General features: G+C 39.9%; 1 protein-coding gene across 1 annotated transcript in view; it reads right to left on the minus strand.

Moving 5' to 3' along the window:
• Window positions 1-17,124, minus strand: part of efna3a (ephrin-A3a) — a 44,915-nt gene extending 27,791 nt beyond the window's left edge. Inside the window, exon 1 of the mRNA XM_077549703.1 lies at window positions 16,705-17,124. Within this exon, the coding sequence (XP_077405829.1) occupies window positions 16,705-16,823 (119 nt within the window). The 5' untranslated portion in view covers window positions 16,824-17,124. The remainder of the gene's footprint in view (window positions 1-16,704) is intronic.
• Window positions 17,125-18,178: the final 1,054 nt, after the last annotated feature.

Consider the following 18,178-nt stretch of genomic DNA (forward strand, 5'->3'; position numbering starts at 1 on the left):
CACACAAATTTGCATACAAATGAACACAATTTGCTGTTTGTTTGGCTCTGCAAATACAAAAGGACAGAAGATAGGAAAGGAGAGTGGAGGGTTTCAGAAAGGCAACAGAGCGAGCACTTCAAACACGCTTCGCTTTCAGATTGCACTTTTACGCCCGGTACATCCTGAAGGGCCGCAAGATTACGCCTTTCCTCGAAAAAGACAACTTCATTCGCGCAAGATTACACATTTCCTCTAGAAAAACAAACTTCGGCCTCATACGATTATGCTTCATCAAAAAAATAATAATGAAATAAAATAAAATAATACAAATGAAACAATCAAGGTGCTGTAATGCCCTTGTATGTGGGAAAGGGGAGCCATTTGTTGCACAGGACAAAGACTCAAACATGAATATAAAATAATAACACGCAACGATGTCACTCAATAAGCCACGCCTCTTAAAGGGCCATCAACAGAAGAAATCGCTGAAAAATGTGACTTTACGTCGATCTGATTGGCCGAATCGGGATTGGCCGATATTTAGCATTTAATGCAAATTTTTTAACTTTATTCATGATATTCCGACTTGATTATGGCAACAAAAAATTAACTTACTTCTTTGATTTTATTATGAAAAAAAATCCCACAAAAAAAAAAAAAATATATATATATATATTTTTTTTTTTTTACTTTGACTTTGTGTTCTTTAATTTCAACTGACTACAACTTTTTTTCCTCAAAATTCAGTGCTACTTCCCCCCCCCCTTTCAAATATGATTTTATTCAAGGCAGATTCCAGGGCACAACGATCTTTTGGGCCGAGCTCCAAAAAGCACCCGAGCGATCATTTCAAAACACATCCTGCCTCTGTGTGTGTGTGTTTGCGACAGCACATTTGCTACTTGAGCGCTCTCACGGGTGAACCTCTCTTTTCAGTGCTCTCATTTACACCTGGAAATAACAAGCGAGGGGCAGCCTCTCACCCAGCTCAAGAGCCAATTAAAGGGGACTGATCAGAGACGGAAGAAGACAGAATGACACTCATTCCAGGGGTGGGACATGCGCAAATACTAATAGTAAAAAAAAAATAAAAAAAGCGGGGGGTGGGGGTGGCTGGTGGCGGGAATCGTTTGCAGTATAATTAACAAACAGCGCCTCTGAGGACCTTTTCTTGAGGGGAGGCGGGGAGGTTCCTGATCTTTCTGTGCTTGCGCGAATGCTTTGCATGTCAATGACTTGCAATCACGTTGCCATTATGCATGGGACGCCAATGTCAATAACTAAAAGGGGCAGGCAGTCGAGCACGGAACCTCCGCAAAAGGTTGAACCCGCTAGTAACAGCGTTTTGCCTATAGGCCACCCACTTCTTGGTTTATAAAGGATGACGTAAAACTATAAGACTATAGTGTGATGAGCTATTGTGCTAGCCAATTGGTTATTGAGCTGGTCAGTTAGCTATTCAGATATCTAGTTAGTTAGTTATCAATGTCACTCGCCAGCTGGCTAGTCAGTGCACTAGCGCTAGATAACTAGTTAGCCACAAGCTCAATTGGTTATTGAACTGGTCAGTAAGTTGTTTTTAGCCAGTCAGTTAGCAATTCAGATATCTAGTTAGTTAGTTAGTTAGTTAGTTAGCAATTCAGATATCTAATGAGTTAGTTAGCAAATCAGATACCTAGTTAGTTAGCAACTCAGATACCTAGTTAGTCAGGACATTAGTTAGCAATTCAGATGCCTAGTTAGTTAGTTAGCAACGTATATACATAGTTAGTTAGTTAGTTAGTCTCAACCAGAATCATTTTGAATGTGCTGTGGGAAAATTTCCAATTTCACTTAAGTGGTCAAAAAATTATTAATTCATGCCACAAAAAAAAAAAAGTATACACCTCTGTTCATGTACCCACATCTATGCTAGCAACATGACAGAACAATTAAATGTGCTTCCACAACAATTTTTGTTTGGTTGAATGCCGTAAAAAAGTTTTTTTTAAGTCTTGTCTTAAAAAAAGATTGCGAAACACCGAATTTGGTTCATTAGATAGCATGCTAGTGAGTCATTTAATTAGTGTGTTAGCCAGCTAGTTAGCCCATCTGTCAGTCAGGTTCGCGTTAACATGTTAGAACTAGCAAAGGACGGAAGAGCACATGGCGTGAAAGTCAGCACCCAAATGTACGTTTTCTACCTCAGCAGAAAAACAACACTTAACACTTAGTGAAGGTAAGAAGCCTAACTGTATTACGCTGTGTGGCCTACTGGGATGGTCCAACCTTACTTAAAACTATGGTAAACACAAAGGGTTAGCAACTCTCATTAGTAAGCTGTGCAGTGGTGCACGGTGAAGGTGACACGGCATACGGACGCCTTTGACGAGGCATCGGGGAGCCACAGCTCATATCACAGCGGAGGAAAAGGTTGCAGACATTTGGGAGGAAACAAGGGGGGTGGGGGGCCTTGGTGGGCCTTGCTTTCTCCTAGCCTTCCTCGCGGCTCAAATGTTGCCAGGTAGTTAGGCATTTCGATTTTTAGTTAGTTCATTAGCTAATTATTTAGATATGATAGTTAGCTATTCTGTTACCTAGTAATTATGAATTTAATTACCCACTTAGTTAAACACTAACTGCACAGCTAAGCAGTCTTTGTTAGCTATTTAGCTTTAGTTAGCCAGTCAGTTAGCTAGCCGACAAGTAATTACAGTAGTTGTTTGGGTAGCAATTTGGCATGCCAGTTAGATAGCTATTTAGCTTAAAAAAAAAAAAGTTATTTAGAGATCCAGTAGACAGTTGCATAACCATTCAACCAGGCATTTAGCTATTTCGCAAACCAGTCGGTTAGTTATTTAGTTTAGCCATTCAGATATCCAGGTAGCGATGGGAAAGTTACATTTTCTAGTGAAAAATTAATGTCGAGCATGGATGACTGGTTCTGGCCCGCGACCTGTCCTATAGGATGGAAACCAGCGGACCGGCAGTTTGCCGTCACCGTCGGGCCTCGGCTGGCCACCGACCTCATCAGATTGCATATTCGGCGCGCTGATTAAATCTGTATTTAATTGGACTGGATCTGGTCGTGATGGAGCGCTCCCCCCGCCGTTTAACCTGCGGTACGCTCTGTCAAGTCAGCACGTGGAAAGTCCGGCAGGGGAATCAGGAGCGGGGAAATGAATACCAATGAAGCGGACGAGCACACCCGCAGGGCTTCACTGCCGAGACCAACCGGACCGCCTCGGACTATACGGACACAGCCCTTCTTAATTAGCGCTGTAAAGACACTAATTAGGTTGATTAGTTGTCTTTTAGAGTGCGCAGCGGCAGACTGGCTAATCAAAACTTTAATCAATTTGCCTTCTGGGCAAGGGCGGGACAATCAAAAAATGCATTCAGGTGCCTTACAGACTCCACGGAGTTATATTTATGATGCATGTGTAGGATGTATACAGTTTCCCCCTTATATCACAAATCCTGGTACCATCCAAATCAATTTCATTTTTTTTATTACATGAGACGCAAAGCTTATTTTATAAGTTACATTTTTCAAGTTACTACCTGGCTATTTTGTTCCACAGTATATAGACAGCTAATGTTAGCCAGTTAGCCAGTTAGCTATTAGTATTACAAACTAACTCACCCAGTGAGATAGTTTGATAGTTACTGATTTCGATCCCCAGTATAAAAGGAGTTTGAAGTTTCTCTAGGTGGTTCGCGTGATGGTTAGGCATTTAGCTAGCTAGCCAGTTAGATATTTAGCTAATCAGTTACATAGTTAACTACTTATGTACTTAGACAGTAAGTTTTCTGTTAATTGTGAGTTGGTATTTAGCCTGCCGGTTGTTGACCTGTTTGCAATTTAGTAGCTTGGTTAGTTAAACAGCTAGCTAGCCAGGTCATTGCCAAGCCAGATAGCAGTCAGGTATCTAGATATCCAGTTAGTTAGTTAGAAAAAGTAATCCAGACAGATGGAGGTTAGCATGGAGACCAAACGGAAGTTCTGATTCAAGGAACAAAGGAAACTGCTAATTAGGGATCATAACCAACAGTAGCCGGTGATTTAAATCAGATTATCTACAGTCCTGCCATCGATGTTAAAATGATGTGCTACAATGTGTACTTTAATGGCACCAGAGGCTCCGTCTGTGGAAACACACCAGCGGGTATTAGAACAATTTTCACACCAGGAATCCATCTTGTGTGTCACACTTGCTTTTACCGCCATGAACAACAACCTCAGGCTGTACGGAATATTGTCCTCGCCGCGCTGCTGGACTCCTAACAGCCCAGGCTCCACTGCCTATCCTACTGTCAAAAAAACAAAACAAAGCCTTTATTTCCCTCTGTCTGTCACCTGTGGCTCATGCTTTCCGTGAAGGATGGGCTTTTCCCGAGAAAATGGGAATCTTTTCACTCCCATCCATTTCCTTCCAATACATCTCCCCACGTTTACACGAGGGGCCCGACACTGGCAAAATACAGACATTTTTTAAATAATATCTTAATATATTTTTTAAAAAGATAAATAGCTAATTTTAGTTAGCTCGCTACCCACATATATCTATTCCGCTTGGCAGTTAGCTTGTTAGTAAACGTATTCAGACAGCCAATTAGGCTTAGGCAGTGAGCAGTTAATTGGGTCGTTAGTTAGTGAGTGGGGTTAGTTTGTTAACGGTTTGTGAGCTATTTAACTAGCCAGTTAGTGGGTTTAGAGGTAGCAACTTAGCTAGCAAGTTGATCAGTCATTTAATGAGTTACTTAGTGAACAAGACAATTTGTTGGTTGACCAGTTAGATGTTTGTTTTTTTCAACTCAGTTAGCCAGTTAATTTAGGTAACTAGTTGTTCCAATGTTTAGCGACAAAGTCAGTAATTCCGTTAGTTAATTGGTTTGTTGGCTATTTCGCTGGTCAGCTGAAAGATCCTGACATATTGGATGAAATAAACTTTGACTGCAAGCATTATGCACATAGAGGCAAAAAAGTAATGAAAACCCTTCTTTTTTTTATTCCAAGGCCAAACAAATGTACTTTTCATTTTTAACACCGCTCATTAATATGCAGAATACAACTCTGCACTTTCCTTCTCACTCTATTGCTTACTACAATCATTATATACTGTATAGTATTTTTGTGTGGCAATCCATCTTGCCATACCTCCTCCAGGGAAGTGGCACAGAATCCCTTTAAAGTTACACAAAGCCTCGATTTATCATCCCTGCGTACATGGAAGCAGAAATCTGTTACATGGTGTAAAGAGTTGAGGACGCACACACGCAACGAGACAGTAGATTGTCCATGAATGAGATGGAGGGCGAGCGTCTGGGGCCCGCCCACGCATGCCCTCCATTGCAAGGCAGCGCAGATGCCCACGGGGATGCCCCGCCGATGCCTCGCAAGGGGAGGAGAATGCAGAGGAAGGCCACACCGTCTCACTGATGACGGAGGCGAGCCAAAATGGACGCCGCGTGACGTGTCAATCGCACAATGTGGACTGACAACATCTTACATGAGGGCTCAGCATCACCACCGTACTGAAATGCCCTCACATGTGGGCAAGGAGTTCCTCCCGGTGTCACTCATTAGACCACACCCCTTAAAGGCACACGTCCAACACGGGAATACAGTACAGTATGTACAGTAGCGCATTTTATATCTAAATATACTTTAAAAAAAACATTTATTTACAATCTTTTTAATTATTGTATTTTTACATTAAAAAAAAAATAAAAATGGTGGTTTCAATTCATTTCAAATGGGAAAATTTATTTTAAATGTGAGTAAATCGAATTCCGAGCTTGGTCGTGTAATGAAAGAAACTCGTAAGTCAAGCTACCACTAAATTTAGTAAGACAGTTAAGATGGTTAATATGCTAGCTAGTCGGCTAGTCAGTTATTTAGCTCACCAGGTAGAGTAGCTAACATAGTTTGCTAGGTAGTCACTTTGCTAGCACATTAGTAAGCTATTTACTCAGCCAGCCAGCCAGTTAGTTAGTTAGTTAGTTAGTTAGTTTTGTGCAAGATGAGCAGGCAGCTGTAGTAGCCTGTATGCTATTTAGTTAGCCAGTTAGCGCTTTCATTCGTGAATAGCTTTACTATATTTTTACTATTTTTAATACACAGTTTACATAATCTTTTAGTATTTTGTATTCCTTAATGTCATTTTAAATATGTTTCAAATAATTATCTTTTAAAATGAAATTTTCAAAGTACCTGCTGGGTAAATAGTTTGAACCATCAAAGTCGTGACTGTTAAAAGCAGTTAGAAAAAAAAAAAAAGTTGTCAAGGTAATTACATGTCTTCTGGTATTTCTTTTTTTTGTGTGTATAGTTTTTCAGGAAAAAACGAGATATGAATTCATATTTTTCGTGAATAACGCGCCAATCTTGATCAAATATATGCACATGCAAGAAGTCATTTATTCTATGAGGCTTGATTGAGCTCTTCTATTGTGCTGATGTGCCTAATGAAGTAGACTGTGCGAGCATACAGTAGACATCTCAGTTTACCTCCTGATGGGAGACAAGTGTGTGTGTGTGTGTGGGGGGGGGGGGGTGGGGGTCACTCAGAGTGTGTAAGAGAAGGATTTCAATTTCCTTCAAATGTTCTCATTACGGCTGCCAAAAGGGTTTCTGGTTTTCGTATAATTACGTCTTCAACTTGGCGGGGAGGGGCGGGGAAGGGGTGAATCTCAATTATAACAAAATAGCTAATTACCGCGCATTGTGTACTCGGATATTGCCCTTGTGGCTAGGGGGAAAGAAAGTCATTTGTTAACTGGTTATTACTTATTTAAAAATAAAAAATAAATTATGTAAAAAATAGCTACCTAGGTACCTATAGCTAAACAGCTAGTTGAGTAACTATCGAACAAACAAACAAGCTAATATGCTAGCTAAATAGCTCACGTAACTATCTTGTTAGCTGATTCTGTGTCATTTGTGTCCTTTGCCAGGTCCAATTCTGCTTAAGGATTTTGGCGGTATAGGAAGGACCCCCACTAACCTATTAAAGGTCTCGCTAAGATGGACCGCCATAATGTGAAAATGGTTATGAAGGCCCGCAAGAGAGGGGGAAAAAAAAAAAATCCACCTCTGCTTCCAATCCATTGCATAGCTGATTAAATGCGTCCATCAGCAGCATATTAACAACCCTACTTTTAATTGAAGGCTAAATAAGCCAGAGAAACAAGCCCCTAGCTTAGCATAATGATTTGATGAAGTGGAGGAACGCAGCTTTTTCAAAGATGCAGATGAAGCATGAGCAATGAAAAATGGACTCTACGATCTGACATGTAAATTACAGACTACAGAAAGCTTACAGTGAGATTTAAGCCTTTTCACAATGCTAACATGCGCTTCAAGCTAATTCAAACTCGACTATGCTAAAAACGACGCTAATAATAAAGCAATGCAGTTCAAAAACAAGTTTTTCTGTTAGGAAATATACGTAACTGAATATCCAAATTTTGTATTTTATTTTATTATTTATTGAGGATATTTGGAGGTACATGCTTTTCATTATAAATTTGTTTTTCTTTTTCTTTCAACTGATGAGCTGCACTTATAAAAAAATCTATTCCAGCGTGCTTTACCCAAAGGCGATAATTGCACCGGGCGAACCCGACGGAGCCGGCAATAATTTTGACGGAATCAAATTAAAAATACATTTTCGACGCCATCGATCACTGCGCACAAAGCAACCTTGTTGTGTATTTTTGTTTGGCCGTGCACTTACGCGTACCCGTGCCGCCTTTTACCACACTTTGATCCAATGCGAATCGTTATTGATGCTTTGACCAGGGTCACGTGATCCTTCATCAGTTCAATTGGGAAGGGCTGAAATGCGGACGGAGCTTCATTTTCCATATGACTTTGCCAGTTTGTTGATTAATCAACAAACGATGCCAGAAAATGGATTCATCATTGAAGTAACTCATAAGATTGGCATACAAAGTGCAAATTAGCACATTTTAGAGCACAATTCAGTCATCTGACATTTTGTTTCCTGACTGCACTCAATGTGAACCCAACTGTCACCTTAAAACCCAACCGGGATTTTTAGCATGCCCTAAAAAACAGAAAGTGCAAAAGTGCAAAAGTGCAAAAGTGAGGTGTTTATTCTATGAGAACAGAATGAAGTGGAGCAGACAAAATTCCCTTTGTTTTCAGAGAAAACAGTCAAAGATCAACACTTTTTCATGTTTAACATTTCCGCACGGCGGCAGGTTTTTTTTAAAAGTTGGAGGCGTACAACGTTACGGCTACAGACGAACCCTTGTTTATTATACAGCGAGTACAGAGCAACCATCCATTGTGTACGGTTTAATCTATACGCCTTGTAATTGGAAAAGGAATTCCTTTGGAGCACGCGTTGCAGCGGAAAGGCAAAAATAATAACTTGGGACAATATATTTGTCAAAGGAACGACATCCATACACGAGCATGACTTCTAGTTTCTGCATTTTGTGGGGAGCCCAACGCAACCCGACGTCATTATTTGCCACTGAACACTTTGAAAATGGTGTTGTATGTTATATGTGACTTCACTAGTCTAAACATGGCATTGTGATTAATATGACATTTTTGGAATACGAGTTATGCAGCAAAATACAGCCGTTTTTAATCCCTCTCAGGGGGGCGGCCATTTTGCCACTTGCTGTCGACTGATGATGACGTCACAGTTGCTCAGGCGACGACCAATCACATGTCACCTGTTGTCTGAAGCTGAGCTGTAATTGGTTGAGACCTGAGCAACTGTGATATCATTTTCACGCAAAATGGCCGCCTTCTGATATTGATCAAAACTGCTGGATTTTGCTGCTTAACTCTTACTCCGCTAGACTGTATTTAGATTAGTGGGCAAAGGTGGCAAATCCAGGTCTAGAAAGTAAAAACCCTGCCACAGTTTGGCTTTAGCCCCATGCGCTAGCTAGCTAGATCTCTAGCTAGCTCCCCCCGGGTGCTTGTTTACCTGCTAGGGAGCTAGCTAGCTAGCTAGCACGAGGGTCTAAAGCCAAACTGTGGAAGGGTTTTCACTTTATATATATATTTTTTTGTTCTTTTCTTTTTTAAACAAATACCTTATAGTTGATTAGAAGACACACCACAAATTGCACTTAATAAATATGTGAAGAACGCTCTGTTCAAGAAACTTTTTCACAAACTTTCCCATCGTCCAGATTTAAGTAAGCCAGATGAGCTTTTTTTTTTTTTTTTTTTCCTCATTCAAAACACAGTTACAAAAGGCTTTCCAGCCTCACAAACAAGCCAGATGAAACCCCCAAGAAGAACAAGAACACCCTGACATTAATCAGGTTACAGTGCGGAATATAATACTGCCGAGAGAGAATTCAATTTAAAAATCCAAAGAAAAAGAGGGTGGCTTTACAATATTCAATCAGTGCAATTCCGCTCGCTCTTGAATGCGCAGCCCTCATTGAGTGAGGCGGTGCGCTCCAGTGAGCACCAGGGAACAAAAGAGGCCGAGCTGCAGGTGGACCGATGTAATCAGGTAGCCGAGTGTGTGCGGGGCTTTTTTGTCTCGGGGCAGCGGTGCACACGAATAAGCCGGCCCCGTGTCCACATTAGCGTGGATCAACTCTCGCGGGTATCATCTCCGCCTCAAACAGACCGTTCGGAAACAAAAAGCCGCCCGCTAAAAGTCCCCGCTTCCATTAAGCCCCTCGTGCACTTTACCTCCTTCTACGTCAGCCGCTGTGCTGAGATATCGAACGTTCTTGTCCAGCAGGGAACCGCCTCCACGTCTAGATGGGCCCACGCACCCACACAAACGCCTGGCAGCAGGCAAGCAGGACAACAACAAAACAACCTTCCACACGCAGACAGACACTTCTTTTTTTTTTTTTTTGTCGACGATGTCAATTAAGTGTGGCCACGTCCTAAAATACTGCAGTATTGTAAAATAAAAAAATAAAAAAAGTACTTTAATTAATAACATAATTTAAATGGATGTAAAGAATTAGTTTGTGTATTAAGATTTCATACATTCATTGTGCGCCTTGGCCAACAGGGGGCAGCATAATACATGCATACGCATATACACGAAGATGACTGTCAGAACTGCTTAGTGAGCTGCAGTAATATTAGCTGTTGTGTTGTCTGGCTAAATGCCTGGTTGCATTGTTTGGGTTCGAAAACCGCAAATTCAACGCTAGCTTCCGTAACCTGTCTATGGCGTTTTGCATTGTGTGCTAGCTTTAAGCTAGCTGACTAGCGACAGTTATGTGGTTTGGTTATATGAATCTTTTTAAGTTTTATTTTTTTCCATTTGTATTGAGAGGAAAAAGTTCGCAATAAATTTACGATAGTTTGGGTGGAAGGGATTCCGTATAATGGGAATATAAATTGAGGGGGGAAATTATAAGGCATGTAGAAAAATAAAGGAAATAAAAAATAAACATGGTAAAGTATGATAATTATTTATTATTTAAAAAAAATAAATTAATTATTTTATTATAAGTGTTTTAAATAAAAAAAATAAATAAGGATTTTTTTGCTTTTAATGAGGTGGAAAAAAATCTGCATAAAAAGGAGTTTATTTTTAAATTTTATTTCTTTACATAAAAAATGTAGGGAATTACTTATTTTATTTAGCGTGTATCATAATGAAATTTTTAAAATCGACATTATTATCTTTTAGAAGCTTCTGTAAAAAATACTGATAATTTTTTTTTTTTACTGGAAATTACTTTAACATGTACAGTATCTTGACTTAGAATTTATGAATCGTATCTGCCAAAAATCTTGATTAAAATTAAACATTGATTTTCCGTGTGTTCCTATTAAATCTCACATGTTTCCATTCATCTGGGCTGAGTCTTTTTCCACAAGTTGAAAGAAGACTTTCATCTCGCTGAGCAGCGAATGGGGCGGGGGGGGAAAGCGATTTAGCCCAGAGATGTTTGCCACCTTTTCAATCTCGCTTCCCGGCTCTTCCGTCCCATCGGGAGCAAGATGACTTTTTAAAGTTAAATCCATTAGAAAAGACGGCATTTGGTTTGAAGAAGTGATCAATTTTTTATTTATTTTTGGGAGACTTTCGGCCCACCCATTTTATATCTGGTCTCGGAATCGAAGTGAAGTGAAGAGAAAATGCATCAGGGAGTCTCTACAAGAAGCTACAAACTGTTTATTGAAGTTTATTGTCAAATGAACATCAAAGAAAGTCAATTACCGTATATGTGGAGGATTTAAAACCCTAACCACGTAACTTTGCCCTAAAGTCTGCTAGCTTAATGCTAACGTATAATGGGAAACGGCATAGACAAGCTAACAAATTGCATCAACATGGAATAAATATTTAAGTAACTGCAAAAAACAACTAATACTGCTATGGTTTAGCGAGCCACTTACAGTAGTTGTGAAACTCTTCATTTGTGTCTGCCTGACTATTATACTGCCCCCCGGTGGCCAAGTCACACACACACCATAAGCAACAAAGAATTAATCATGACATGATTCTTAATATTCTATTTAATTACCGGTGTGTTGTGTTTATAGATTAAAATAATAGAGTGTAATTTCCATTACTACAAAAACATTAAAAATATATATATTTTTTGGACTTTATTATACAGTTTAAGAAAGTAACTAATACTGTAGGATGCTGACTCCTACTGGAAAGAAGCAAACGCGAGTTTTGAAACCCAGTCGGCACCCGGCGGTCAATTAGGTAAGACGGTGGCCAAAAACCTGACGAGTGGGACAGATTGGGGGGGGGGGGGGGGGTGTCAGTTCTCCTCCACCCCCAATGCTCTCAAGATGTTCCACATCTTCCCCCTCTAATTGGCAGATGGCCTCTGATGCGAGATGATTTAATGGCCTGCCTGTGTGTGTGATTTTGTGTGTGTGTGTGTGTGTGTTTTCCCGCCTCCGTCAGCCATTAGCGGAGACATCTGTAACAAGTTGGCCACTGACGGACCTGGGCGATAATCAAAGCATTGCCGGCTACAAGTACGACTTTGACTCATGCTGGTGTTGCTTTGCCGCTAACAAAGAAAGGGAAAAAAAGCCTGTACATTGAACCTCAGTTTATTGCGGGGGATACATTCCATACCCACCTGCAATAAAATCAGTGAAAACCTGCAGTACAGACGCCGTATAAAAAAACGTTTTGGTTATTAGTTTTGTCCCTCCCACACGCTTTAAAGAAAATGATCAAAACACACTTTTTGAAGTGCTGCACAGAGAGATGAGGTCTGAGTTCTCCAAATAAGGGGCAAGGCATTTATTTTTCACTCCCAGATGAATTCTAATCTAAAACTGACACCTAAAACAAAAGAGAATTAAACAATATATAGTTAAACAGCAAACTGTTGAGCCAAGCCATATAAATTGTCTCATAAAAACACATTAGCTTAAAGCTAGCATGAGATGCAACAGACGGGCTAACGAAACTAGCAACGCTGCAGTCGACATTCCTTTTAACTATGGATACTTGAACAGAAATGAGGCAGCAACGCAAATACAAAATATCACAATAATCTCTTTTTATTCTCTGGAGAGAAAAAAAATATTTTACTGCATCTTACCGAGCAATAGCAAGCATCTTTTGCATGCATACAATCCTCTTCTCTTTTTAAAAAAAAAAAAAATTATTACTGTCTACTTGTAACTCAAGACAAAAAAGGCCAGGCAACAGATTATATCTAAAAATAAATACATAAATAAATAAATAAATAAAATTTGCACGATTATGACCAAAATGATCATCACGGTTATTTTGATCCCAATCATTAATCACAATTATTATGTTAGAGAAAACACCTGCATTCTTATTGCACTGCTTTTCAACGCAACATGAAACTTTACAAATTATCATTTTCAAATAATTTTACGTAAGAATTTCTCAATTGAGCTAGTGCTAACTAAATACATATGCTGTTGTTATATTCTTATAATTTAGAGGTGAATGATTTTTGAAAAATAATCAAATTGTGTTTTTTAACTCAATATTGCAATTATGATTTAATTGGAGATGATATTTTCTCACTATCCATTCCCAAAAACAAATTCACATCACGTACTAGTTGAATGTCACTTGCCCCGAATCCAAAACATGTCCAAACAACAAATGTTAATCCCTTTTGCTCGCTTGTTATTTCAGCATCTTAATGAAGCCTCAACTATGTGCTTGCCCCCTGGTGGTCGGCTGACTTATAAGAAAACGTTTCATCCCAAAAAGCTTGCGATATGAGGGTCCTGCGGGGGTCGCCTTATATGTACGCACGCTCAATTTGGGCCAGTAAAAAAACCCTTCAAGAATCATCAAGGTGGAAATGCGGCTCGAAAAATAAATCAAAAGAGCACACGGCGACACCAGCGGTGTGTCAAAGCGGCTTTTCGTCATTCCCGGCTGCGCGTTATCATAAAAAGCCATTTTCACGATGTTGGCGCACACAGCTTGGCTTCGCACTGATCTCATTTTCTTGCAGCTGCGCCGAAGCCATCTGCACTAACGCCGCCGTGCCGCAGGCTCCAACATTAAGTCCCCGGCTCGCTGTTTGGCCCTCGAGGCCTCGCGCTCGCTTTCCGCCTCCCCTGGCCTGGATTCCACCACCCGGCAGTTTGCATCTGCGAACGGAAGCTGGTGGGAGGGAAAAGGAGCAAGAACGGCGCTCACTTCAAGATTATTTTTTTTCCCCCAAATGGTGAAGGCCATCCCCGTTCCCTGATGTAACCTCGCTGGATTTGTCTGCTTTTGCTGCAAACTGGGTCACTTTTTGCATTATTTTAGCACCTCCCCTCTCGCTCGCACTCGTCCGAATTCATTAACGTGAGCACTTCCTTTATCACCTCGCCGTATAAATGTCCGTTCAAAGACACAAAACGTTGTGATGAACGGCAGCGCCAGGCAATAATAGCCACGCTAATTAAAATCAACACATACGATGAATACGGAAGAGATTTTACACACTTTTTATGGCGACAAAAAAGAGGCGAATTTTGCCAAGGGCAAGTCGTGAGGGGAAAACGATCTGGCTTCAAAGATGGCGGAATGCCACCGCATCGCCATTTTGCTCATGTTTCAAAGTCATGAAAACTAGAAGTCATCCATTCCACAGTCAAATCGTCTTCGCTGAACTTTGCGAAGGAACGACTGCGACGTAGCTTCACATATATCTTCTTTTGTTTAGACTCTTAGTATATTTTCGTTCGAAATATATTTGATTTTTTTCCTCATTATGTATCTGTAGTTTGAGGGTAATTTCTACTTGATTTATTTATTTTTTTATATTATTTATTACCATATTTAAATTGTATTTTTATTATTTTTTACTTAATTGTATTATTTTTATTTCATTTACAGGTAAATGTTAGATTTATATTCATTTTTTATTAATTTTATTGTGTTTTTTATTATATTAGTCACATATTTAACATTACATTTGATGTATTTTCTTCTGCTGCGGCAATTTATTTTATAAATTTTATTTCTATCCCCTTGAATTGTATTCTTATTGTGCTTTTTTATTGACTTTGATTTTATAGCAATAAGTATTTCACTTTAAGGAATTTTTATTTTACTTATGATTATTTTTGACTTAAATGTATTTTATTTTTATTGCAATTTTATTGCATTTTTTAAATAAATGTACTTTATTTTATTTATTATTGTATTTATTTGAATTTTATGTTCACTTCATTGGGTTTTCTTTGCATATTATTATTTAGTTTTTTATGTTTTATTAGATTTTATCCTACTTTCTACTTAATTTTAATTGTATGATTGCATTTTTAAATGTTTATATTTTTATATATTTAAATATTTATTGTATTTTTATTCAAATGTCATTTTTAATTTGTATTTATTTCATTACGTTTGTAAATGTGTAGGTTTTTTTTTTTTTTACTGTACCTGTACTGTATTTTTATTAAAAATTTAAATCTATAGGTTTGAATTTGAATTTGAATTTTCAGGCAGAGCCTGAGTGGATGACGACTACTTCCGCTTTCATTTTATCTGCACGCTGTCGCCACAAAGGACCACGGGGAGCTTTTAGTTCTAGGAACTCCAAGTACCAAGAACTGAAGGTCCCTGGGTGAAACTTAAGATGAAAACGTGGCTTTTCGAGACATCGTTTCCCCTCAAAATCCCTCATTTGAAAGTTGTCTCAACCCCGTAAACGCTCGTCGGCAGCCCTCCGACAATGCCTAATATGAATCATCTGCCGTATTTGTAGTCCCAGCTGACTAGTTTGGGGGCTTGCGGGGAGCAGATGGAGCTTTTGGTAATGAGAAGCAGGAAATTAAAAGAGGGGGAATTGAGAGGGACGGCCCGTCTGGCTTGAGACGCGGCGGGGAGAAAAAAAAAACAGAAAATAAGCAAGTATGAGATGAAGGCAGGAGATAGGAGGCGAATACAAATGGACACTCGGGACGGGGAAGGGGGGTGGGGTGGGGCGGGGGGGTTCGGTTGTTGCTCAAGGAGGTTGTGTGAGGAGAACGGATAAAAGAACGTGAGAACCAGCGACTGGCTAATGAGGAGACAAAAGGCGGCCGAGTCGGCATCGATCTCGCCGCTACGCGGTCGATCGGATCTTCGGGGACACGCAGGGGGGCCCGAGCCCAGACCTAACTCCAACTGCATTTCACAAGATAAAGTTGAAGCCCCTAACATTCTGCATCGTTTGAACATTTACGTGATACTTTTGCCTTCCACTAGAGGGAGCCAATATATGACACTTTTAAGTTTACATTCATTTTTAAATTGAGTTTGTAGCGATTTATCGTGCTATATATATTTTTTTTTTCACATTTTTTGATTATTCTTATTTATTTATTTATTATTACTACAAAATTGTTTTTGAAAAACTTTTTGAAATGATTTTTCCTGGTCTAATTTTGGGAAAAGCTTTGAAACCATCTACTTTTACTAAACATAAATCTGATATTCCAACACTGTTGAATGGCCTGTATCCTTATTTCTAGGATTCAAGTAATGAGAAATACAAGCTATTTGCTCACAGATTTTTCAGTGTTTGAATTTAAAAAAAAATATTTGTTACATCAGAAAAAGATAAACAGCTATTCTAACACTATAAATGACCTGTGTCCTTAGTTCTTGGAGGCAGCAACTATACAAAGTTTTTCCCAACAGATTTTCCAAAAGAAAGGAATTTTCACACTTTGAACAGCCTGTATCCTTAGTTCTAGGATTCTAGTAGTGAACATACAAGTATTTTTATATCATGAGTTCTTTCTTCTTTAACTCAATCAATCAATCTACCCAGTTTTGCAATAACTTGTCAAAAACCCCAAATGGCCTGTATCCTTCATTCTAGGATTCTGACCATACAAGCAACACATTTTTCGTCTTTTTCAGCGGAACATCATCATCATTTTCTATTGTGGTCTGTCAAAGCTGCTATTTTCACACTGTACACACCCTGCATCCTTAATTCTAGGCTTCACCCAGCAAACCGAGCATCTTCTCTACAGACAAACAAATGATCATTATTATATATAAAATGAGGCGTATTTGTGAATTAAATGAGATGTTTAAAATGCTGGAGAGGCTTGAGACATTTTTTTAACATTTTTGCCCACGCGCCATACGCTGCCCACCTTATGAAAAACAGCATCTTGTGTATGTTCTTCCTGGAGTTAGTTGAATGCTTACAGAGTGTGAATGGACGACCACTACTATGGCAAACAAAGAGCAGCAGCCACCCACGCGACGTCTTAATTGCGAGGGCTCGCACATGCAGACTTACAGCAGGTTGGAGCTGTTCCAGTACACCGCATGCCGGTTGCTGCCTCTGGACGGCTCCAAGTTGGACAGCACCAGCGTCATGACGCTCAGGCACAACGTCGCCACGGCCATCGTCATCATCGTGAAGATCACAGCAACGCGAATCACAAAAACATACAACAACAAAAAGAAGAAATAATCCACGTGCGCGCTCCCGAGTTCCCCCTCTGGCGCGCCACCCAGCCGGGCACTTTGCACAATAGTTCACCACATCCGAGTTACGTGTTGTTCAAGTCCGACGCCATCGCGACGACGCCTTTGTTTCACTTTGGCACCACTTGGGATATTTCCCCCCCACCCCCCCCCCTAACAGGTGCGCGAATTGAGCGATGAGTGGAGGCGACGTTTGGTTTTGTTGTTTTGTGGAGGAGCTCATTCAGCTGCTACCTGCCTGGCTGCCTTCCTCTCTTTCATTCAGCAGCGCCGCTCGCTGGATGCGCGCGCACACGCCGCCGCCGCCGCGGACACGCCCTCTCGGTGCACCCACGCGTCCGTTTTCCTCACACGCACGCACACACATTTATTAAGCGTCACTTTGCATTTTGAGAGCAAAACAAAATGACTGGAAGTCCACTGGTTTACTTTATTATTAATAATACTACTACTACTAATAATAATAAGTTGGCTTCTTGGCGCTTCCACGGCATCAAATACGCTGATGGCCAAACGAAAAAAATGCTGCGTAGGCATAATGAAAACAAGGAGGCGCCACCTTGTGGCGCGGTGCTGTACTGCAGATTGTTACAGCTTACACAAACGCGCGCCAAACATTTACATCACACATACACTTAACACCTCTTAATTTAAGAGTTATCACACACCTGCCGCGATTTACAGTGCCTCTGATTACCTCCCCCGCCTGAAAAAGTTCAGATGTTCTGGTAGCCTTTCCACGATATTTATTTGCTCACTTTGCTATCAGTCAATGGCTTACTTTGTTCGTTATTTGTTACTTATTTACTGTTGCTGTGTTCAGAATGAACTAATCACATTCAAATTGGAGTCTGCCACCATTTAAAGTGCCTCTTATTAAGCCCGAATAAAGCTCAGAGGTTCTAGTGGGCTGTTCCTGACATTTCTTTGCTTACTTTACTTTGATTTAGTTAGTTACTTAGTTACAGTTACTTAGATCATTATTTAGTTACAGTTAGCTCTGTAGGTAGGTAACGTAACAGTTACTTAGGTACATATACTTGTTCTAGTAGGCTTTTCCTGCCTTTTTTGTGCTATTACTGACTGCTGTTTGGAACTGTTCATAATTCCTTCCATTTTCTAACTGGTAAAAAAATAAAAAATAAAACAGCCCAGAGCATGATGCTGACTTTAGAAAATCTCCCAAATACAGGAATATTAGAAAGAGCTTTAAACTGATTAATAGGAATTTGGTTGTTTTTTTGCTGCTTCGGGACCAAAAGTATATGAAAACAACCCGCACA

The sequence above is a fragment of the Vanacampus margaritifer genome, chromosome 17 (genome assembly GCF_051991255.1).
Source record: "Vanacampus margaritifer isolate UIUO_Vmar chromosome 17, RoL_Vmar_1.0, whole genome shotgun sequence".
NCBI classification, from domain to species: Eukaryota; Metazoa; Chordata; class Actinopteri; order Syngnathiformes; family Syngnathidae; genus Vanacampus; species Vanacampus margaritifer.